Source organism: Euprymna scolopes, chromosome 35 (genome assembly GCF_053919585.1).
Source record: "Euprymna scolopes isolate OS-2025 chromosome 35, ASM5391958v1, whole genome shotgun sequence".
NCBI lineage: Eukaryota > Metazoa > Mollusca > Cephalopoda > Sepiida > Sepiolidae > Euprymna > Euprymna scolopes.
The window spans coordinates 70,388,101-70,413,910 of NC_136516.1; the positions used below are offsets into that span (position 1 = coordinate 70,388,101).

General features: G+C 32.1%; 1 protein-coding gene across 17 annotated transcripts in view; it reads right to left on the reverse strand.

The window, feature by feature from the left end:
- LOC145259913 (rap guanine nucleotide exchange factor 6-like) overlaps window positions 1–25,810 on the reverse strand; it is a 917,527-nt gene that overhangs the window by 204,064 nt on the left and 687,653 nt on the right. For all 17 annotated transcript variants that reach the window (XR_013864228.1, XM_080117853.1, XM_080117856.1 and 14 more), the window contains one exon: window positions 1,822–1,897. Coding sequence is in view for 16 of the 17 variants with exons in the window: in XM_080117853.1 (XP_079973979.1) it covers window positions 1,822–1,897 (76 nt within the window). In the remaining variant the exon portion in view is untranslated. The remainder of the gene's footprint in view (window positions 1–1,821; window positions 1,898–25,810) is intronic.

Consider the following 25,810-nt stretch of genomic DNA (forward strand, 5'->3'; position numbering starts at 1 on the left):
TTATGATAAACCTAACAAAAGTTATCATACCTATAACCTTCACCTTTTCCATGACACTAATATACCAAAATTAAATTATTTCTGAGTTTGGTGACAATTGGTGAAGCGATGTTGATGCTAGACTAAACAAACAGTGAAAAATTTACTTTGTCAAAATCGTAGCCCCTCCACACACACTTGGTTGAGGTAAAAAAGATAAAGTTTAACATTTTTTTTATAAACAACTTGAGCTAGAGAAGGCGTGGTGAAAATCTCTTTGTACATGAGGAAATTTTCTTACAAATAATTGTTTAGTTATGCTCAAACAAAGCTGTAATTATAATTTTCAGAGATTCCATTGAGGATGGGCCAGACCATGTATAAAAAAAAACATGGTTGGACATAAAAAATAAAAAAGGGTTTTCCAGTATATCATAGTAATTTCCTTTGTTTTCATGCAATTGTTTTATTACAACTAAAAAAAAATTGTTTTGCATGAGAGTGAAGGAATAGCAACTTCAAATAACAAAGCAACATTTTCTCTACAAATAAAGTCTGCGAGAAATGGCTTTTAATCTATATTTGAAAATTGAGTAACTATATGCCTATATATAGCTACTAAAACTCAATTTTTTTTATCACCATCTCAAATTTTAACGTCATGACGTAATTTCTACCAAACTTTTCAAACTTAACAACTAAGACTGGAATGCTATATGTTTTGATTTCGATTCTAACTGATAGCACCCAAGTCATATTTTTATTTTACACTTTTGAAATCACTATATATTGGGTACAATATAATAATCAATAGAATTGGTTCTATAATAATGAATATGAAATCTGCATACATCAAATATATTTAAGCATGTGTATAGCCAAGCAACGCTGGGTGGCCTTCTAGTAATTATATAAAATTAGGTATATTCATGTAAGTATATATGTTGCTAAACTAATTAACTAATCATTATGACTTGAAACACAGCTGCTAGGTCTAATGGTCCAAAATGTGGTCTATATAGTTTAATTCATTTTTATGCAAAGGTTGTGGAAATTCTTCAAATATCTTATTTTTGTGTAATTTTAGCAATAGATATTAGACATACAAGTTTTAAGTCAATAAATATTTATTATTTTATTATTAGTATCAGCAATAAAAAATTAAGTTACAAATAAAAATAAAAAGAATCATTTTTGGCATCAAAAAATACAAACGTTTTCTGATACTGATTCCAATACCCTAAAAAATTTTGATTTTTTTTTTATTCCTGATTAATTATCTTAAATATTGTTACAATAAGTTATTTACTTTTAAATGAATTTAATTTGAAGTAACATGTAATTCAAATTGAATGATAAGTGTTCTTTAATGGGTTTTTTTTTTTCAATTATTTTGGGAGCTTGAAGAGAGAGACCAAACGAAGATTTACTGTTGTAGGATTGTGGGAACTAAAATGCGTTACTGGATCTCGGAAATTACACTGCTCAATCATATTTATAATAATGACATTCAAAAGGTGCTAGAATATGGTGCTGATCAAGAGCAAGAAGGGTCAATAATGGCATAGTGACAAAAAAAGTCGCCGAGAAAGGATCAAGAAGATAAAATGGGCAAACACATCGCACAATAATCTATGTAGAACTCGCCTTCGGATGAAGCCAGTGATTGTGCACAGTGAATCAAAAATTTATAACTGCAGACTCTGCCATAGCTTGAAACTAATGCAAAGAAGTATATTTCCTGTATTAAAAGGTTTACATATTAACTCAAATGAAAAGTCAGAATCAGTGACTCCATTTTTACAAACAACACAGCCGTGGATGAGGAAATAAATCACTTACCACAATCATTTCAGATGGCTCCAAAGTAAGGCACTCGCTGGTCCTCCGGGTACATCCTGGGGGACGTTTGCCAAAACTAGAAAATAAAAAAAATTTAAAAAAAAGGTAAATTACAACAGACCAGTAAATTTCCTGCAAATTTGCAGTAAGAGGGAAAACTGGTAGGAGGAAGGGTGAAAGAGATGAGAAGTGGTAGGAAGAGAGGAAGGGCGCAAATAAATGAAGACGTTTTTGAAAGACTTGATTAGACATGGCAGAGAGTGAGTGTATCACAACTTCATCTGATAAAATGTTAGTCTATTGATTCTGTTAGCCGCTTAAAACATTTACTTTTCTTTCAATTATTCTAGTTTTCTAATGTATTAACAAATAGTAAACAAATGAATCTGATTTGTTATAAAATTAGTTACTAACATATTTTAAATTAACAGGAATACTCAGCTGCATTCTTCAGGGCATAGATAAAATATAGAAAAGTCTTAAAAAAACATGCCTAACATTTTTTTTTTAATGTCACTCAACACATCTTCAATGATGTTACTTTTTTTTAACTTCTCAATAGAGAAATTAAAAAAAAAAAAAAATCAGTATGTTGATCTAGTTTCAGTATTGTTCTTGGAACAACTAGCAGTAAGAATGAAAAATGTTTTCTTTTTTTCTTTTCTGAGCTCCCACAGATTAACTTGGTTCCTGATGACCCGTTGGGTCCGTTCATAAATCGTACATATTATAATCTAAGGAGTATATAAAAAGTTCTAAGACATAGTAAACCCCCCCCCCCCCGAGAACTCGCCCCAAAAAAGCCTTTGCTGGACATACAGAAAAAATACACACACTAACACACATTTTACCTTTTATATATATATATATATATATATATATATCTTTATTACGATTTTTTTTTATCAGCAAGGGTTAATATATATATATATATATATATATATATATATATATAGATGTTTTTTGCATTGGTTTTAGCGCCTGAAATTGTTGTATGAATTAAAGTTTTAAACTGTTAAAAAAAAAAAAAAAAAAAAAAAAAAAAAAAGGAAGTATTTTTGTTTTAATTAAAAAATTGTAATGGGATTGGAATTTTTTGTTTCTTTAAAATAAAAATTTCACCCTCAGTTGATAATTTAAACCTTGCTGATAAAAAAAAAAAATCGTAATAAGGAAATTGTAGTTAAACGACTTGAGGACAATGGTTGCCGCATGCACAGTTGTTGAAATTGTTTTGTGAAAGAGAATTTTAACTGACCTCCCGCTTAATATAAAAACTATTTCTAGACGAAATAATAAACCATTTTTTCTAATTTTTACATATTTGTGCAAGAGATCAGTCTTTCTAACGGTACCGAGATGCACATGACAAAAGTTTTTAGCAGACATACAAACACACACAAACATCTTTTCTTTATATAGTAGACTAGCAGGAGTACCCGATGTTGCCCGGGTGGAGAGAAGTGGTATACCAAGGATATTGAGCATCCCCCAGAAAAAAAAAAATGATTCAAAATAGCAGCAAGAACCCGTGCGACCACAAAAAAAGAAAATGAAAAAAAAACAAAACATTTTTTTAAAAGATTAAAAAATTTTTTTAAATTAGCCATATTAGGCAGGCTCGAATTTGTAATGGAAAAGAGGAAAAGGAAGTGAAAAAAGCTAACACGCTAGCTGTCACCGACATGAGGAGTCGAAATAACATTTTTTAAACGTACGTTCAGATTGCTAGGTGTATGACTTGTAAAAATATGACGCAAAAAGTGACTAGTACAGAATGAATCTTTTTGGCCAATTTTTACATATATTTCATCCGAGAGATTGATCTTTTTAATGATACCAATTTTGCCATGGTCCGATGTGTCTGTCTAAAGTTTTTGGCAGACATACTAACACATATTTTCCTATTTATATATTAGACTAGCCTGGGTGCCTAATGTTACCTGGGTATTTGGAAGTATGTGTTGAGCAAAACAAAAAAAAGTGGTAGTAGGCAGGCAGGTCCGAACCCATACTTCGAAGGAGGAAAAGAATGTTAAAGAAAAACATGACGTCTTTGCCATTGCGCCATCACCAAATCGGAAGTGGCAAAGGTTTAAAATTAAGGCTAATCAATCAAAAAGAGGGGATGCTTTCAAAAATATCGGCGGAAAAAGATTCCCCTCCTTGTAGAAAAGTGTCTAGTTGAGGATGAAGGAATTAATGTTTTTAGCTAATTTTTCGATATTTGTCGTCTGAGGGGTCGAGCTTCAAAATGATACCGAACATGTGAAAATCCGTCACCGCTGTCGAAAGTTTTAGGCAGACGTACAAACGTACATACATTTCAACAGACAGGTGAGATTTATATTATATACTAGCAAGGGTGCCCGACGTTGCCCAGGTGTTTGGCGGTGTGTTGAGCACAAAAAAGTGTTAGTAGGCAGGCAGACTAGAACCAGTGATGAACCCGTGACGCAAAGGCGGAGAAAAAAGTGAAAGAACGCGTGACATCTTACCGCTATGCTAAGAAGACATAAGAAGTGAACAGCGTTCAAAATTAACGATGTCAATCAAAAGTTGACTTGCCAAGTAAATGAGTTCACACAGGTGTAGAAATGAACGTTGGCTGAAAGCCAGTTTAGCTTTCCACCAATTTGTTTCCCCACGATGTTGGGGAAACCAAACTCCCCCGAAAAAGAGGAACTCTCAAATAAATAGCAATTGTCTGATAGGAAAGGTTTTCCCCACATTGATCAAAGGTAATTGCTTTCAAGACATCCCGGCACGAAAGGTCGCTGATGCCGTTACATCGGTGACTTTCGCTTTATTTATATGAAAAAGCTGAAGAAACACAACAGGACAAAATAGCGTGAATTTTGTAAAAGTTGCTCAAATAAAAGATATAGACGATCTCCATTCGCAAATCATAGATATTACAATCTAGGGAGTATATAAAATTCTAAAATATAGTACTTCCCCCCAAAGCCTTTGTTGGGTATTCAAAAACATGCGCGGCCGTTTTGTCTTTTTTATATATAGTGTTGCCTGGGTGTATGTCTGTGTAAAAGAAAAAAGTTTTGGTAGGTAGGTAGGTAGGTAGACTGAAACCCGAATCCTTGACACGAAGGTGGAAAAAAAAGTGTAAAAAAACCTGACATCTTATCGCTCGGCCACGACGTGAGAGGAACTGAAAAGAGTTCTAATTCAACGATTAAAAAATTAAGTGACAGGTGCGTAAATTTAATGAGGTCAAACATCACGCCATAGGGGAAACTTAACTTTGACGGCAAGCTAAAATGTTGGAGAAAACCAGCTCTCCATAAAAAGGGAAGTATCCAAATGAATACAATTGTCTGATATGATGGGTTTTGGCCGCATTGATCAAACCTCATTGCTTTCTGGATGTCCCTGGCATGAGTGCCAGGGAGAGACATTTTGCTACAGATTCAGTTTCGCTTATATACGGAAAAGCCAAACAAACACAAAGAGTAAAAAATATTGTGAAAATAGCGTGTAAAAGTCGCCCAAATAAAAGATACACGCAACTCCCTTTCAGAAATCAGAGATATTATAATCTAGGTAGTATATAAAAGGTTACCCCCCCCCGAGCGCATCCCCCCCCACCCAAAAACCTTTGCCGGATATGCACAAAATGTGTACACACTAACACATTTTGCCTTTTATATATATATATATATATATATATATATATATATATATATATATAAAGAGAGAGAGAGATTAATTGACACAGTCTACAAACCCAGAACATGAAATTGCAACATTAAGCAGATGTACTATCTTGTATAAAATGACAAGAAAATTGTTTTCGTGTGTATGTATGTAATATATATATATATATATCTTGTTTAGTTCATGTGATATATCTTCAAAAATGCAAAAGCCAAAAAGGAGTCACATCAGATAGCATTACAACACATGAATAGAACTGGTTATTGACAAAAATAAGGAAAAGAAAAAAAAGAAAATGAAAACAAAAGGGAGAAATTGTTTTTGATGAGGACTCAGAGATTTTGAATTTATTGGTTATAAAGTTTCAGTGAAATTTAGCAGCAGGCTAATGTTACAATCCCAACAAAATTAGAGGAATGATTATTCGACAAATTGAAATGAAAAATAAAATTTACTTTATACATTTGCTTTATTAGTTCATCAAAAGTTCAAACAAGAATATATAAAGATTTTTTTTTTCTTTATTCTACAGAGTTTCAAAACTGAAGCTTATTTCGTCAGAGAAAATAACAAGTAAAAATAAAGAACTAATAGTTTGCATAAATTTGAGAACTTTGAAAATTGTAGATAAAAGAATTTCTACCATCTGTTATAAGAAAAAGTTCTTTCCAGCAAAGTTTCAACGTTGGTGAGAAAACAATGAAGTGATTTTAAAATAGTAGAGGAAAATTGAACCATGAATGCAACAGAGTCAAATGGCAGAATCTATGAACAATGAATTGATTGATGAAATCACGTCAGAAATCCGCAAATAGTGACATGAATAATCTCACTAAGATCCGAGTCTGGAGGAACTCTGACTGGGTACAAAAATAGCTGAGAACGAACATGTCAACATTCCTAGATAGGGGAGCTTCAGGCAATCTGCAAGAAAATCTCTCCTCAAAGAGAGGAGATACCACCTGTGAGCGCACACCTATTACAGAGCTCATCCTGGCAGACGGACTGGTTCTACCAAGGCAGTACTGACCCTGTTGAAGTAAGTGCCAAGAACACAGATCATTGGTGAACATGAAAAAGTCACCGGGTGTGTGTGACTAAGCTGGAATACCCCTCCCTACCTCCAGTGCCGACACTGATCAAAGTCATAAAAGGTAAACAAACGCCTTCCTTGGTAAAATAGAAAAAAAAAAAAAAAGAAAAGGTGGCTGAAACAATCGTTTTACTTGGTTTAAAATCAAACCCATCATCTTTTGCTACTTGTTAAACATAGATGTTGGCTAAGATCCAATAAACCTTCAATAATATGATACTGCATGAGAACATTGGTCATTATTCCTCAGATACATTTATAAGATCAATCTTAACTTTATATAATTAAGAGAATTCTTCTACATCCTAAAACTGTCAGAGAAGTTATCGTAGGTTCGGCAATTTATGTTCGAAATTAACTTAAAAAAAACGAAAAAAAAAAAAAACAAAAAAAAAACGTTATAATTGTAAACAATATATTATTCAATGAATATAATGGCCAAACAATACAAGTAATTAAATTAAACTTCACAAAATCTGACTTAAAGAGAGGGGAAACACACACACAAAGAAATCACTTTTTAAATAAAAATCAATACTAAAAGACTTTTTCAGGAAATGAAAACAATATAACTATTTCAGCTGACTCCGACCTTCTTCAGAGAGTTATAAACATTATTTATATACTAGCCTAGGTGCCCGGCATTGCCCCGGTGTTTGGAGGTGTGTGTTGAGCAAAAAAAAAAATGGTAGTAGGCAGGCAGGCTCGAACCCGTATCATGAAGGAGGAAAAGAATGTGCAAAAAAAAAAAAAAAAAAAATATGTCTTTGCTGTTGTATCCATCACCAAACCGGAAGTGACGAATGTTTAAATTAAGGCTAGTCAATCGAAAAGAGGCGATGACTTTCAACAATATCGGCAAAAAAGCGACCCCCTCTCTATAGAAAAGTGCCCAGTTGAGGGTGAAGGAATTAATGTTTTAGCCAATGTTTCTATATTTGTCGTCTGAAGGGTTGAGCTTCAAAACGATACTGATCTCGTGAAAATCTGTTGCAGAGTCGAAAGTTTTTGCAAGACATACATACATTTAAACAGACAGGTGAGATTTATATTATAGGTAATAGATTTTTAGCCAGTTAGAAACGGGCAAAAGTTATAGCCCATTGACTTAGAAATTAGTTTGTTTTTTTTTAATTAATTGGACAACTTTCAATTTTTTTAATACAAGAGGATTTACTAAGATTTTTAAAGTAAAAAAAAAAAAAAATGACCTATTTATTCAACAATATAATTTATACCAAATTCCTTTCACATTTTAAAAAGGTCATACAGTAATTGATTCTTTTTTTTTTAACAATTAATAAAAGACTAAAATGGCTGACTTGTTATGAAGAAACCGAAATGCATTGTAGTGGATTTAATTTTATAATTATTGTTTTTAAATAAAACTTTTAAGTTCATTCTGGTACTTTATTGCACTTTCAATGCATACACTCAGGTTTTAAATTTTAGTTCTAAAAAGAAGTGCAATTAACATCACTGCTACTTTCATGAACTCATCCAAACATTGAATTGGTTTGTTTAAAACAGTCAATCAATATTTTCCAGTTACTTAGTGCTGAAAGAATATTTTAATTGTGTACAATTAATCAATAAGTTACTATTTTACCCATAAGAGGAGGGATCAAAATGGTTAAATCTAGTTCAATCTTGAGCAACGGTGACGAGAAAATTTAACGAGTTAACTGAAAGAATGTTACCTTGTATCAAATCCAAAAAAAAATCCAAATAATAAACTCTCAAGGCTTAGACTGGATTAAAATTTCCATGATGGTTCACAAGTTTGACACAAGGTGCACGAAGAGCAAAACAACAAAAACATAACAATCAAAATGAGGAAGACAGTGGGAAAATGGTAAATAATAATGTTAAGTTTTGACACATTGTGTTGAACAAAGATGGCAGCGTAGTTCAGATCAGTAACCAAGATGGCGGCCAAGAATCAAATGCGGTCCGTGGCGTAGTTAACGGCGAACTGATTGAATCCAAAATTCGACAATTTTTATAATAATTTTGAAACGTTTTCATTGGTTGTTTAGCAAAGCCTGTGGTTATAAAAATGATTGGCGAATCCATTCGTCTCATACCCAAAGTCAAAAACATTTTACAAATAATGATAATGCTCATTCACCAAAATATAAACAAAGCTTATTTTACATAATATAAAAAGTTTGTACATTAATTTTATTACATTTAACTATCAAGAATACCTGGTATTTATTGCCTGTATTCTTCTATACCCAGCACAACCACATGTTATTTTATTGGTTTTATCAAAATGTATCCCTCAAATAAGTAAAGCATCTAAAATCCACCTCTCTAACATTTTGTTGGAATTTTCCGAATTAAAACTTAGAAAAAATTAAAATGCTTTCTGGTAAGTTTTTACAATTTTTTTTGTTCATAGGATTTTTTAAAATTTTGTATTTTATACAATTGCATTTTTTTTTTTTCAATAAATATTAGATTAATAGTAAACAAGCCAAGCAAGTGGGGTCCCGCTCCACCAGTGAAAAATTAACTTTCACCATGATTAATGTTTGTGCAAAATTTTTTTAAAATCCAAGGCATGCTTATTGAAAAACATGCGAATGGATGAAGGATCTGGGGGCAATTTTACCGCTATAATGCCCCCCTCTCAGTGTTATCCCAGAAAATCTGTTCTGACAAAAATTTACTTTAACCATGACTAATGTTTGTACAAAATTTTTAAAAATCCAATGAGGGGTTATTGAGAAAAGTGCGAACAGGCAAACAGAAGTGAATTACTAGGTCTAATCCCTCCTTAAAAATAAATATATATAATTCAATGTGTAATGATCACATATATTTCAATGTGTAATAATCATATGTATTTCAATGTGTAATTATCATATATAATTCAATGTGTAATTGTCATATATAATTCAATGTGTAATTGTCATATATAATTCAATGTGTAATTGTCATATATAATTCAATGTGTAATTATCATATATAATTCAATGTGTAATTTTCAAAGTTATGCTCATATGAGAAAAAATCCACACACGTAAAGTTGTCTTGTATCTTCTGCACATCCGTTTTTAACAATGCTTTGCGAACTGTATTTGAAGCCGACTTCTAAAATCCTATTCTTTATTTTTATCCCACCCCCTGTTTATTATATTGATGAGAAATAATATCTCATCTTGAAAAAATTTGTTTTCAGAATGAATGCCAATACATTTTTACATGTGAAGCTCAAAGGCAGATAATATTAATTATAGAATAAAAGATGTTACATTTCTCTGCACATTCATTCCATAACGATGAAGCAAGTGCGATTATTAAAAATTAAAAAGAATAGTTTGTTTCTTTCTTTTTGTTTTTTTTTTTAACATGAAGAAAAAATAAAAATGAGACGTTTTTTTAAGTATTCCACCAAATGAATGCAAAGAAATTCCATGAAAGACACAGGGATATATTTTATATATAACTAGCGGGGGTACCCGGCGTTTTCCGGGACGGGGGGGGGGGGGTTAAAAAATGTTATGGTAGGTAAGTAGGAAGGATCAAACCCGGAGTCATGAGTAAAAGTAGAAAAATAAAGTGTGAAAAAAAAAAAAAAACATCTGCAACGTTAACAGTTCGGCCACCAAGAAAGGTCCATTCCAGTTGTTTAGGAAAAAAAAAAAAAACGACTACGGTAGGTCGGCGCGAACGTAAAAATATAATGTGAATTGTCCAGCACGCTAACCACTACGCCACAGAGCACTGCAGCTTAGTTTAGTGATTTTAAATAACTTCACATGAAAGAACTACGAAGCCAAACCGGTGTTCTCTTCTCAACTGTTCCTTGTGAACGATCCCCAAACGGTGTTAAGTGGTGGCAGGGGGAGGAGGAATTTATTAGAGAGAAAATATTTTACCACTTCCATTGATCTTAACCGATTTTGGCCGTGACTTCTCAGCAGAAAAAGTATAGAAATCTAAGATTATCGAGGAATTTGAGAAATAATAAGCCTATAACACACCTCAGATATTGTTCTGCCGTTTGTGCATATTATATTTGCATGAAATATCTTGATTTTTAATCCTATTAAGGTCAAAATCCGACGGGAAAAAATGAGTTCATTTTATTTATATAGAAGACAAATGTTGTTAATGACAATAGAGAGCTTCCATTTGAATTTTTCTGATGATCTTTTTAGTGTGTGGATTAAAAGAATTAATATAAGTTGGCCACTGTTGTTTTTTTGTCTTTAAGAGAAGACATCTTCAGGAGGGCTGCGTGAGTATTAGTGCGAGGAGGGCAGATAGAATGCTGCCTAAATACACACAAAATTATATATGAAAGAGAGAGATAGAGAGCTGGAGAGACAGATCTTACAAAAATAAGAGCTATCCTTTTCTTTAGAGATATTTTGTATTCTTATTTGTAAATTATTAGGCATAATCAAGTGGACACTGGTTTAATCTGGTTCTTGTCAGGTAACTCAAGTGACGTTTAGCACGGTTAGTAGCAACGGGTAACCATTTGGGAATATCAGACACTATAGAACGTTGTCATCTAATTGGATTATACATGTGACTTGAGATTGCTTGCAAATTTAATATTCCCTAGAAACCTTCAAAAGGAGGAAGTCCGCTCAAATCACCCAAGGTAAAGGCTACACTAGGCAGATACAAGGTTGTTAGCGACACTGGAGTAGGGATCAAATCAAATCCGTTGCTTTAGAATTGGATATTTTAACATACTGGGAGTCAGAATCAATTAAAACCGATAAAAATGCACCAATACCTACCCCCACAATTGTAGTATATATATATATATATGAATCCATGAAACGCTTTTACCATACCCCCTCCTTAAAGAATAAAAATTAAAAAAATACTTAAAAGTCTGCAAAATCTTAAATTGCCCAACTTATGAAACATATGTCTTTACTCTATGAAGGAACACTCAGTTGTACATCATGGTTATTAAAAATCGTTCATTACTCTTTCATTTTTTTTAATCAAAAACAGGTGTTCTTGGAAGAAAATTCTGATTAAAAATTTGTTTAGAACCACAAAGAAAAAAATAATCTCTCATGTCAAATGGCTGAATCTGGTAAGTACATGTGTAATGTATTTTATATGACCACCAATGTTGCAACAGGCAAATAGAGGTGAAAGTGGATGCACCAGGGAACAATATCCAAAGATTGCAAAATTTATTTTCAGATAAAGCAGGAGAAAACTATCTTCACAATGCAATGACTGTCAAGGGTTACAAGCAGGTGAGAATCAAGTTGCTAAATAGAATGAAAACAAAAAATAAGAATACAGAATGAGAAACCATGACCCACTCCAGAAGTGGTTCTAATGAGAGAAAGAAACGAAAACATGACCCACTCCAGACGAGATTAAAAAAAAAAAAAAAAATGCAGACTCAACTCTGGTTAAAAAGCCTGACTCAATTGATACAAGTCTCTTTACATGTACGCATCTGAAATGTGTTCAAACAGAACAATGAGCAATTCATTAGTCCTAAAAAACAAACTTGAAACAATGATTAAAAACTCATGTCAGAATGACTGTAGCTTCATTGTGTACAAGATTTTTTTATTTTAAATAAAAAGAAACTAAAACAAATATGGGATGGAGGGGGGGGGGACAAATATTTTTTTTTATCTACAACGACAGTTTAGAAAAAAAATATAGTTTAACTCTTATCAAGATGAGAAAGCCATAAAAAGCCTAATTCTGCTGGCAAAAATCACCTGTGGCTGAAAAAAAAAATAAAAACAAGTGAAGCATGCATGGTCCCCAGTGAGTGCACAGTGAACGAGGCATAAAAAAAATGACTAAGTCCAGCATTTGACCCCACCCCTCGATTTAGCCTCAAAAGTCCCAGGGGACGTCAAATTTTTTTTTTTTTTTTTTTTTTTTTTTTACATGGAGTTCACCACTTATCAAGGCCCAATGGCCACTCAGGGATAAGGGTTATTGTGTGTACAGTAATCAAAGGGATAGTGTAGCAATAGTATTGGAGAATTGGTAAGGTGTCATTACTTAAGGGGGGGCGGTTCATCAGGAATTTGTTTGTGTTGGACTTGAAGACATCCAGGTTGAAGTCGGGAGGGAAACAGGCAAGCGGAAGCGACAGAGTCCCACAGGCGTGCAGTTCTAAGGAAGTAGCTTTGTTCATGGTATCTACGTTTTGATTTAGGCACAGATAGGGAGTGGGGAAAATTATTGACGGTGGTTTCAGCTAGCCGGGTGTTTTTTGAGAAAGGTTGGCGAGGGGGGACCAGAGAATGGAGCTCAGACGAGCACCTGCCATGGAAATAACGATAGAACAATGACAGGCTCGCTACGTCTCTTCTGTGGGAAAGAGGTTGCAGGGTAGAGAAAAGGGCGTCCCCCACCAAGCCACAGAGTCTATTTTGTACTCCGTCAAGGCAGGATAGGCTGTTTTTTGCAGCTCCCGCCCAGATGTGGCAGCAGTACTCCATCTTTGGACGTACTTGACTCATATAGATAGAGAATTGCATCCTTAGTGAGATATCTTCTGGAGCGGTAGAAGGATCCCACCATTTTCCCTGCGACCTTGGCCACAGACTTGATGTATGTGTTCCATTTAAGATCAGGTGTAATGGTCAAAACCAGGAGCTTATCAAATCCTGGGGCCTCCCTTAGATGAGAGCCATCCATTTCAATTGATGCCAGATGGGGATCAGAGCGTTTATGATGTAGAGATAGGAGCTTGGTCTTAGATGCATTAAAGGTAACCAGCCACGTCTTCTCCCACTGTACCACGCGCTCAAGATCAGAGGAGAGAGAATCAAAGAGAACATCATCATTTACGGCCTTTGATGTGTTGCCATAGATGGTCGTGTCATCAGTATAGATGTCAACGAAAGATTTTAGTATGTGTTTTGGGAGGTCATTGATGTAGATCAGGAAGAGAGTTAGGCCCAGTATGGACCCCTGAGGGACTCCAGCATTAATACTGTGGGCCTCTGATTTCTGCTCATCAACAACTACTCTTATGAGCCTATCTGAGAGAAATGACTTAATGATAGAGAAAACATTTCCAGTTATACCGTAACTGGAAATCTTGTGTAGTAGGCCTTTATGCCAAACCTTATCGAAGGCCTTTGATATGTCGAGAGTAATTGCCCTAGAAATGAAGTCTTTGTCAAGAGATTCGCTAATCCTATGAGATATAACCGTTAGCACATCTGCTGTAGATCTAGCAGAGCGGAAACCATATTGCGTGCTGCTAAGAAGGTTATTTTTGCTGAGGTGGTTGACTACTTCTCTATTTATTGTGGATTTTCGTGAAAATGAACAAACGGTACAGTTTTAGGCCTTAACATATGTAAATTTGAGTTCAGCACCATGCAAAAAAAAAAAAATGACTAAGTCCATCATTCCCTTCTCCCATTTAGCCCCAAAAGTTCCCAATGTTTTAACATATTTAAATTTGAGTTCAGCACCATGCAAAACTGCTAAATAGAAATACACAGAAAATTTTGGACAAATATGGTAAAATAGTCCTAAAATAGAGTGTTATTAGTCCTAAAGGAGCCCCTGGGGAAAACCCAAGAGTTATCGTTAAGTACAGACAAACAAAATTATATAGAAGTTACAACTTTTCGGAAAGTTTTATAAAAATCAAAAAAAAATTTTAATAAGCAAAAAAAAAAAAAAAAAAAAAAAAAGTGTCAATTTTAACCATTTTTACCCAAAAGGCACCAACCAGAATTTTCCCAGAAAACCTGTTCTGTTTTACTCGTATCATGTTTAATGTTTGTGCAAAATTTCAAAAAATTCCAAGTTATTGAGAAAAGTGCGGACAGACAAGGGTGAATTTACAGGTCCACTCTCCTTTTGTCGGGAGGGGGGGGGGGGGATAAAAAATGCCAGAAGAATAATAACCAAAAATGTGGGGTTTTTTTTCGTTTTTTTAGTGCGACTATAGTTTGCTCTGGTCTTAAAAGATACATTGTATTTTACTAGAATTTTTAAATTAGGGATTTCTTACTTTGGATTATATTTTGGTTATTTTTTTACTATATCAAAGTAAAAATAATCAAAATACAACCCATAGTTAAGGAATCTTAAAAAAATATAATTTATTAGCTCAAGTTCAACCAAAGGAAAAGTTATAGTGAGGTTGAAATCAACAATTTTTCTAGGAAGGAGTTTTTTTGTTGTTGTTTTTCTTTTTACACTGTATTGCGTTCCTATGATGCACAGGTGGTGATTTTCTTAAATGCTGCTAATTACTTTAATTCAGGACTGATTTATCCCAGAATAGATTTGATTATATATATATATATATATATATATATATATATATATATATATAGAGAGAGAGAGAGAGAGAGAGAGAGAGAGAGTTTATATGACGATTTCAGCCTGAGAAAGTTGCATTTCGAAAGAAATCTCAACTGAAACATGTATGCACACATGTAGCCAATGTTATATATATATATATATATATATATATATATATCAGATCTTATGTAAACAAATTTATGACCTTCATCTACATACAAGAATTCAACACAACATCTTAGTAAATATGGATTTTTATTGATATCAAGTCCCTTCATCAATACAAGTTATAAACAACTTCAAGATTATATTAAAAAATGGCACACAGAAATATCTCCGTCAACCAAGCATTATAGTGTTGGATTAAAAATCGCTTAATTTTCTTTTCCTTTTCTCCACTAATTACCATATGTTTCTAGTTATTTACATGTGCCCCTTTGTGGATATCCCTTCTCTCGCTTCCCTGGAGTTGGTGGAAAATGGCAAGGGCATACAACCTACATCAGGGTTTAGCTTTCCACTAAGACATGGTCTAAAAAAAATGGAATTATTGACAGAGAAAGTTTTAGTTAGGAAGGAGGGAAATGTAAGTAATTATATTATTACAGAGCACAATGAGATAATTTATGTTAAAGAATGACCAGGAACCAATAAGTTAAGTAAAGGAACTAAGTTATGCTGCTAACAGAAAGGAAAAAGTAAACTTGCATGTGTGTATACTCGTGAGCAAAATAAAAATGGGCCAAACAAATTTTATACATTTTATTGCACTAAAAGCTATATTGAACAAGGAAACTTAAACGAGACTAATAACACAGAACAAGACATTTACTTTAATAAATGCTTAGTATGGAATCACATTTCCTTTTGATTTCTTTAAAAGATCAATCCTTTTAGACATGCTCTCAACCAAAGTGGAACACTGAAGAGGAGAAGCTATTCCATTCACTTTGCACAGCTTCCCACAGTTTGTCATTGTTCGAAAAAGTTTTTCCAGCCAATGCACAAGATATTATGGACCAAATATTCTCAATTGAATTTAAATCGGAGCTTTGACCTGGCCAAAACATCACATCAATTGAATTATCAGAAAAAACATGGTTTTGTGACATTCGCAATGTGTGCATGGGCAGTATCATGTTGAAAAATAATGTTCTGGGATATTCCTAGTTTCTGGATACTTGGTAACAGTCCCGTTTCTAAGAGTCGAATGTATTCCTTTGCATTGATTAACTTCTCACATCTAATAAGTTCTCCAACTCCTGTTGCAGTAAAAGTTCCCGATACCATTATCCCTACATTCCAGTGTTTAATTCATTTTTATGCCACTTGTCGAAAATCTTTCTCCAGTTCTTCGAATGCACCATTTGGGAGCATCAGGAACATCACTAACAAGACAAAATCTTGATTCATCTAACTAGAAAACATACCTGAACCAGTTTGCATCTTTCTTGCCATAACACGAGAAAAATCTCTTTCTAGCATTGATGTTCTTCTTCGATAAAAATGGATTCTTTGCACACCTTTTAGAGGAAAATCCCATTTCTTTCATTCGTCTTGATATTGTATATCTAGAAAGAATTTCCAGCCTCTGTTTTGAACTCTTTGCTATGGTCAACATAAGTTTTCTTTTGATCCTTCAAAACAGTGAATTTAGACATGTGGTCATCCTTCAAAGTGGATGCTCTAGGGCGACCAGATCCAGACTTCAAACCTTTGACCAATTTGCTTCATTACAGAAAGAAATGTTTTCACATTTTCTTTTCTTAAAATATAAAAAATCTATTTGTAAGTCATTTTGGATGGTCTTAATCCTGCAATTCGGTTTTTTATATCCTCGCCAAGATGCAGTCTTACCATTTTTAGGATTAATTTTTTCACTTATTATATGCTATAATAATTATCTGCAAAATAGAAATTTTCAGTTAAAATAAACAAAAATACATGGAAAAATATTGAAAAATCGATTTCTTCCTTATTTCACTCTTGGCCCATTTTTTTTTTTTTTTTTGCTCTCATGAGTATATATATACACACACACACACACACACACACACACGTAAGTGAGAGACAGATATAGGAAGTTTTTAACCTTCAAGACTAATATATATGTAACTTTGAATTCCAAGTCTTTCACTGGAAGACTATTTTGCTTATAAGTCAATCTCTTGCGATAGCTATATTAACTCGCTTCAAAGAATTCATATAAATACTAATATTTTAGAGACCAGTTATTTACCATGAAACACTGTTTCAGGAAGTCAAAAACAAAACAGCATATTAAATCATGGCTCCCCAGCAGTGTTGATCAAACAGCACTTCCCTTACAAAAAGAACAAGAACAGATATTCCAGATATCGTATTTAACTTTTTGCTCCAGATTAATTTGGCTAACCTATTCATGCTATTAAAAAATGTCTTCCTTACTTACATCATTCGTACCCCCCATCTTTTGTGTGTGTGTGTGTGTGTATATATATATATATATATATATATATATATATATATATATATAAATTACACACAAAAAAAAATGTGCATGTGTTGAAAAAACATGTACTTCAGTTGATGACCCCAAACGTCACATGAAAATTCCTAAAAATAATGAAGCAGTTCTCTTTACAAGATGTTTGCATACACAGCATCTGTATCAGAGAATGTAAGGCATTGATAAAGTTAAAACCAGGGTTACAGAGTCGGAATGTATAAAGTCCAATTCTATGGATTACAAAAAAAATCAGACTCTTAGAATTTTAAAATATCCAACTCTCACTACTTATTTCAAATTGATTTAATATTTACACTTGATTCTTCAAAGAGTTAAAACTCCAAGCATTCTCACTAATCAAATTACAATTCGTTTCCAAAACTTGACTTTCTAATTTCTAGTGAAAATGATACATATTAACCTTTTAGCTAGGATTGAAATGTAGTATCTGTTCAGGTACTGCATTTAATCTTTTCTGTCCTTAGTTATCCTTAAACACTGCTGGTTGAGGTGAGGGGTGATTGTAGATTGTACCATCCTTTCTTAACTTCAGACAGGACATCCCGTTACAAGGGATACTCATCATCGCGTGAAAAAGAAAGTAATAAAAACAAATGTCGCATGGAAAAGTCATCATGAATAGACCATTTGTATTTTAAAAATGAAATGTTGCCTTGCAAAATGAAAGTTATCGTGTTATGATGAATCAGGGCAAAGATTGAAACACAGGAAACAGCCTTCCACTTTCGGTGACATATTCGTCATTACACACACACACTGTCATGTTGCTATCGCTTTGCAAATCTCAAACATTTTTATTCTCTTTAAATTTAAAAAAGTAAAAAAAAAAAAAAAGAAAAAAAAGGAATAATCTCGAAATAACAATGATACAAAGTTAAAAAGAAAATAACTAGTCAGAATAAAATGATTTCTAAGATGCAATACTGTCGCTAATTTTTAAGAATCCAACCAACTAAATTTTATAAAATAAAAAAAAAATAAATAAAACAATCTCTTAAAATCGGAATTCAGTGTATAAATGCTATTAATTCTTCGGATTCACCTTGGAGAGTGTGAGAAACCAGCCCGACAAACTTTTTATATTTAGTATAAATTATTTATTAAGATTGATAAGCAGCTTTTTGTTTGTTTTTAAATCAATACGAACATTTGAAATCCTTTATTATTATTAATCACAAAATTAAATTTACCAGAATACACTTGTTTCTTTGTAAAATTAACCATTTTAATATTTTGTTAATAGTTATTAAGAAATGATTTTTGATCCTATTAAATTCGAAAGTAATCTGAAAATATTGAATAGAAAGGATTTTTTAAAAATTTTTAGTAAATCATTATATATATATATATATATATATAAGATTGAAAGTTTTAAAAGTTACGGACATGCAATAATTTTATAAATAGATTAAAACATCACATTTTAACAATTCAGTTCGATACATAATTTTATAATCAGACAATACACACAATTTAAAGTGGAATAGACTTTGCTATTACTTTCAAGCAATATTGACTTAACCCATAATTTTCTAGACGAGAAGGTTTCATATGGCGACTATATTTTTCAGCCTTGTTCTCATTTCGACATTTTATGTATATAATGAAACTTGCCGTAAATTAGTTTAAGCAAAATAAACCCGGCTGAAATCCATTTCACTCTGAAATACTTTAGGTGATTAAAATAGGACTTCACCCCAAACTGTAATAAGTAAAATCAACTTTCAAAAAATTCTATTCAAGAAATAATTTGGTAAATAAAAAGGCAAAACAAAAATGAAAGTAAAGGGACTCCCGGACAACGCCGAGTAAATGCAACTTGTAAAATCTACAAAAAGCTGCAAATACTATGACAACAGGAATGCAAAGCGTGTTCCCGTGAAAATTATAAGCATCCAAAAAATTGTTTTAAATAAAATATAGCTCAATAAACCTGAAAATGTCTTACATGTCAAACCTTGATTAGCATAACTTGTTACGCAAATACAAAACACTTGAAATTTAAAACAAAATCATAATATTAAGCTTACTTTTAAATCCAATAGCAGTCATGATCCCATGGTTTAAAAAAAATAACAGCTCCTTAAACAGGGGGAAAGGCATGCAACCAAAGAAGGAAATCCCTCATAAAAATGCATCGACTTCAGAAAGAGTGCAAAAATAAGAGAAAATGGGGGGGGGGGGCTCCCTTACACACAGAAAGGAACAGTTCTAACAAAATGATAGCAGTTGCCTTTCGTAATACGTGCAGCTAGCTACCCTAGCCCTTTTTTCACCTTTTTCTTGCAAACTTGCTTGCCCCCTCCCTTTACACCGATCTCTCTCAGTCATGTGTGATTACAATAAAAAGCGGGGCGGGGGGGGGTCTCTTCATAGTAGAGAGTACAAGAAAAGGTTCAGGTTACCATAGTTAAGTACCTGTCTAACACACATCTCGCTCATGAAATAATTGTATTATAAGTCCAGCCTATCACAGACTGAAAAAAACAAAGATATCAAGATACTATTGAAAGACAAACCGTAATTAAAGCAAAAAATAACCAAGGTTTGAATAATTTCTATCGAGATATTATTAAGTATTGTAATTAGCTAGTTCATTTTATCACGTCATAAACTAGTGTTAACTTATTTGTTATGCTTAATTGAGGGTCCTTTTTTAATTGTTTTCTCAATTCAATTTTTAAAAAAATGTACGCAACATATACAATGTTAATACAATATCATATTTCATCCAATAGTTTCCAAAAATACTCTCTTAATTCCCTTTTTACAATTATTTTTGGATTCAGCTAATTCCATCTAGAATATTCTTTGCTATTGCTGTTCTTAATCTGATCCAACAACTGGTTAAAATATATTATATATACATATATATATATATATATATATATATATATATATATATATATATATATATATATATTACTCTATTAGCAGAAAAATTCAATTGGTCAAAAGATATATTTATTAAAAACTCCTCCCTTGACACTAACCTTTCAGAAACGAGAAAAGAAAAACGTTCAACATACTTAGAAATGTTATTAATGTTTAATTAAAACTAGTGATGGAACAATTCCCATATCCCCTCCCCCCCCAATACTGATACAAACTCCGATTCAGATTATTTAATTTCTAAATATAATTGTTTTCTATTTTTTTAAGTGATTGGAGGGGGGGGGTAAATGACATTAAAAAAAAAAAAAACTATGCGCATATATTTCGCAAATGTAAAAATACACTTGTAGAAGTAATTTATAGATTTGTTTTATTGGTAGTTTAAAATCAATAAATATTTATTATTTCATAATACAAACCATGGAAAATTAAGTTTCAATCAAAAACAAACATAAAAACAATAAAACGAATAGTTTTTGATATTGGAAAATAAGCATAAATTTTTACGATTTCTGTACCTAAAAAAATTTCATTTTTCTTTTTTTTCCATTCCAGATTAATCTCAATTGCAATTATTTTTCAGTTTTTTATTTTATTTTAATCCAGTTAAGAAAGGAGGACGACAAATGGATAATACATTATTTTAATTGACGTTTTGTCATTGCAATAAAAAAAATAATTTACCATAAAAAAAAAAAAACTTTACATATAAGTACTCCAGTCAGCTTCATCTCTCTCTGCTATATATTGAAAAATAAACTGTCTTTATTAGTGCCCTTATAACTATTTAATACATTTGTCTTGTTAAATACTGCTTAATTATAGTTAAGCCCTTTTTGATCAGACAAGTAACGATTTTGCATTAGGATGTTCGCATAATATCATTAAAACATTTTTTTCTTTTTATTTAAAAATTATTATCTTATTAGCAATTTTCACCACACAACTCTTAAAATAATCTAAATTGACTTATTGGCATATAATGCAAAAACGGATTAAGACGAATCGCTCCAAAATCACCACCACCCCCCACCCACTCCAAAAAAAGCAAACCAACAATAGTCATTGCCTATCAAGGTTATCTAACTTTGCAAAATGTCCACAGGTATAATTATTGAATCGTTTCAAAATGAGTATTATTTATTAAAAAAAACAAACAAAAAAACTGAGGAGGCTCTGTTACTGACTCTTTTACAGTATTTAGTGAAAGCAGCCTTATGTATCAGGCAAGGATCAATTTCAAATGGAAATTGGTGAGGAAAGCAAAAGGTAGAGATGAAAGGGGGAAAAAAAGTTTGAAAAACTTTGTACTTAGAAACCTTAACCTACAGATTTATCTCCCTTTATTTTTTAATGAAAATAAACAGGGGTGCGCTTAGATTGCTTACGATAAAGACAATTAGAAGGAAAAACTAACAAGGGACCTTTTAAGAAATAATAATAATAATAATAATGTTGATAGCTTGATAACTAGACAAGGAGGGAAACCATGGATCCAAACTCTCTGATGGAACCTCTTTATGGTGAGGTAGGGGCGGGAGTAGAATGGGTTTAGGGAGAATTTACTACTACTACGTTAATTTTGCTCAAAGAAAGAGGGGTTGAGAGCAAGAGGAAAGGGATGATGCTTCATAGCAAGAAGCACACGGGCACATAGCAGCTGCTGAAGTGATTCAATTTACTTCTCTCAAAAAGGATGAAGATGAGAAGAGAAGTCAGAATGGAGACTGCGTAAAGGACGTGGTTGGGGGAAGGGGATCAAAATGACTCAGCCGCAGTTACCCCAGAAATGGAAAGGGAACTGATGCAAAATGACAATGGTTTTAAAACTTCCCTAACCTTACGTTTCTTACACACAAACGATAAAGTCATAACGTCCCCTAAAACAAACAACAGATTTTATTTGGATTATTTGCACTAATGTTCTCATCTTGGAGATTATTCTCACGTTTCGATCGATTTAACCTGATCTTTGGGTGTACACAGTAGTCCGAATAATACAAATTATCAATCCTCATCTCAAAAATTTAGATTACATATTTTATTTGTGTTTCAAAATGCATTATTAAGCTAATCATAATGATCTAGCGGTATCAACTCTGCGTTGTTTGGGAGTTTTGAGGGGGGGGGTTCTAATTTTTTAGTTTACTCTTATAATTTTTTTTTTTTTTTTTTTAACTGCCATTTGGTATACCTGCTTTTTCTTTTTTTAGCTTGTCGGATTTTATCCAATTTTAGTCTTCATAATTTTACACAGAAAACATTGCATCAAGTTCAAGCGGTAGTAAACATGAAAAAAATTATGTCTTCTAAAATGATTTTTTTATCTAAAATAGTAAAGCATCGAATGCTTGTTTATATTGGTGATCTTTTAAACCAACTCATTTCAAATGAAAACACCATTACGTATGTATGTGTCATATCGAAATTAGTATAAATTCCAAAAAATGATCAAGTAAAAATAGAATTTATTGAATTTTACCCTATGTTTTAATGTGGAAGAGTTGCGAGATCAATCCAATATTACAAACAAGAGAGATAATCCTTGATTTAAATTAAGAGTCCGCCATCTTGAAACAATGAGAACATAATTGTGGATGATTTTGTATTTAAAATACTTGTAGCACATTGTCTACTGAATTTTTCGTAATTTTTTAGAATCTATTCTAATTTCATAACACATAAGTACATAATGTTTTCACCTGAAATGCGCTGGTTTAAAATATCACCCATGTAAACAAAAGTCAAGCAATTGTTAAAAGCCACAGGAATTCTCGCTGCATAACTAAGTTTTCAGACAAGAAATCTATCAGCCAAAAACTTAAATGAGATGTTGAACGAGCACAAGTTTAAACTTTAAAACAATCACCATTAAATAAGCATCTCCAATAAAAAGTAGATCAGATAAAAATAGTAAATTATTAAATAATTCTTATTTAACAATAATAAGTGTGCTCATGCCATAAAAAGTAACGATATATTCTTTTTATAGCGTTTGTTTGTTGTATAATGGTACCGCACGTTTTAATGGCTAAGATTGAATAACCATATCAACTTGGCCATCAAGAATGCTTCAAGAAACAGATTAACGTCATTAAAAGAAAATACTTGAAAATTAAATATTTGCTAAAATAGTATGTATGTATATATATATATATATATATATATATATATATATATATATTGTTTTAACAAAATCAAGACATCAAAGAATGTATTGACAGCAACAAATAGTGTATTTCATCATTCGTTACAATTGTTTCAAGACCATTCGGACAAATTCAAGCCTTATATCGTTTGAAAATTTTCACAAGAACAGCCTATCATTTTTGAAAAAACACTTTTACAATGAACAATATGGAATCCATTTCCCTTTTAAGGAAAATTATGAGAAAATATTTTACCTACATCACTTCTTTCCAGGGGATTTTTTTAAAGATTTTTATATTTACCTATTTTTGTATCTCTAGTTTAAAAAAAAAAGAAAGAAAAAAACAATGGAAAGAAGAGATGTAGGTAAAATATTTTCTCATAATTTTCCTTAAAAGGAAAATGGATTCCATATTGTTCATTGTAAGTGTTTTTTCAAAACGTCTGATGATAGGCTGTTCTTGTGAAAATTTTCGAACGATATAAGGTTTAAATTTGTCCGAATGGTCTTGAAACAATTGTAATGAACGATAAAATACATTATTTGTTGCTATCAATCCATTCTTTGAGATCTTGAAAGTCATCTCATTCAGACTTAAAATTTATTGGTATATGAACGGTTACTGGATTATCAATTATATAAACCCAATAAAATTTGGAATACTATAAATAAGAGTATATATGTTATATATACACATTGTACACGTGTGACAAAGCATTACTGCAAAAATTGTCTACTTATGCAAGATTACCATTTTTAGTCATGAAAATGTTCAAATTCAATCGTATTTTTCAATATAAAATACGTGATGAAGTGACTAACGAAATGTGTTTGAATCTTGGTTCAATAACACTACTTTCACTAGATGAAAAGTATAATGGTTAAAGTGTTCAAATTAATCAAAATGTGCATGTTTCCATTTTGGTCTACCATAATTTTGGACACTAAAATGTCCTCTTTATATTTCAATGTTAAAAGGTTTTCATTTGCAAAGTTCTTTGCCTATATGAACTTTTTTAGAATGACTGCTTTTTTTTTTACGTGAATCTAACCAAGTTTATATTAGTTGATGGGACGGTTCCAATATTTTAATACAATTAATGATTCTGTTCTCAACTCCCAATTTTCCCCCTAAAAAGTAGAATTTCATGTTTTGGTGCTTATGCATTTTTGGTACCATGCTATTTTTAAATAGTTTATTTCTGGTTGAATTCAAGTTTCACGATATCTTTTTTTTTTTATTAACTTGTTAGGTGGAAGCACAAACTAGTTACAGAACATCTTTCCCTCCCCATGTTAAGAATAGTTTTCAAAATAATAAGATTATTTCAGCATGGTACCAAAAATGCGCAAGTACCCATGTTTTGTTTTATTTTATTTTATGGGGGGGGGGACAGAAAGCCACCGTCTAATTTTGAATGTTCATATAATTTTCTTTTTAATTTGATTTCTTAATGTCTTTCCTTTACATATTGTAGCCAAGATGTTAATAAATTCATTCTGAGATTTTCATTTATCTTTTTCACTTGTGCCATATTTAATTAAATTCGTTATCTGTAAATTTTAATTTTACTGGTAGTTTAAAATCAATAAATATTTATCATTACTATCAGCCATAGAAAATTAAGTTTTAAACAAGAATTGTCCTTTTAATTAGAAATTTGAGTTGTACGATTTTACGACTGATTCCAATTAATGCCTCAACATTAGTTTATACAGAATATGAATATGTAAGTTTTTGAGTATACGGTGTAGTTTCCGAAAATATATTGGACATGGACACACACGGGGAAATAGAGCTTCCTTTACATAATAGAGGAGCTTACATCTGTCATAAAATAACAGTGTAGATCCTTATGCAATTATTAAAAAGTCTATAAAACCAGCAATTATCTAGTTATTGTACCACCACCCCCATTGTGTGATAAGGCGGCAATTAGAAGGTGCATTCACACTGTTGAAATACTGATCGTTTTAGAAGTGGTACAATATCGAATAAATAAGTTTAAATTATAAAAATCAATTTTTTTTTATCTATGGAATATATCAAAGTGTTTCTTTATTGAATTAGATGACAGTTTAATCGATTAGTTATAAAACAAATTACTTTCACAAAATTTTTAATGTAAATATTGTTTGTTGCAACAAAATTTGTAAAAGTAAATCTCTAATATGAACACTTTTACATTCTTTCAATGTGATCAAACTAAGTCTCGCTATACTGTCTAGACTTAATCTTCCTATAAAGTTATCAGATCAAAGACCGTTTTTAAGACTCATTACACATCTACAATATATAATTTCTGAACACTAAAAAGTGAACCATGGGTTTACTTTCAGCAGCCTCGCATCCCTCGCTTTCCTTTTTTTGTCC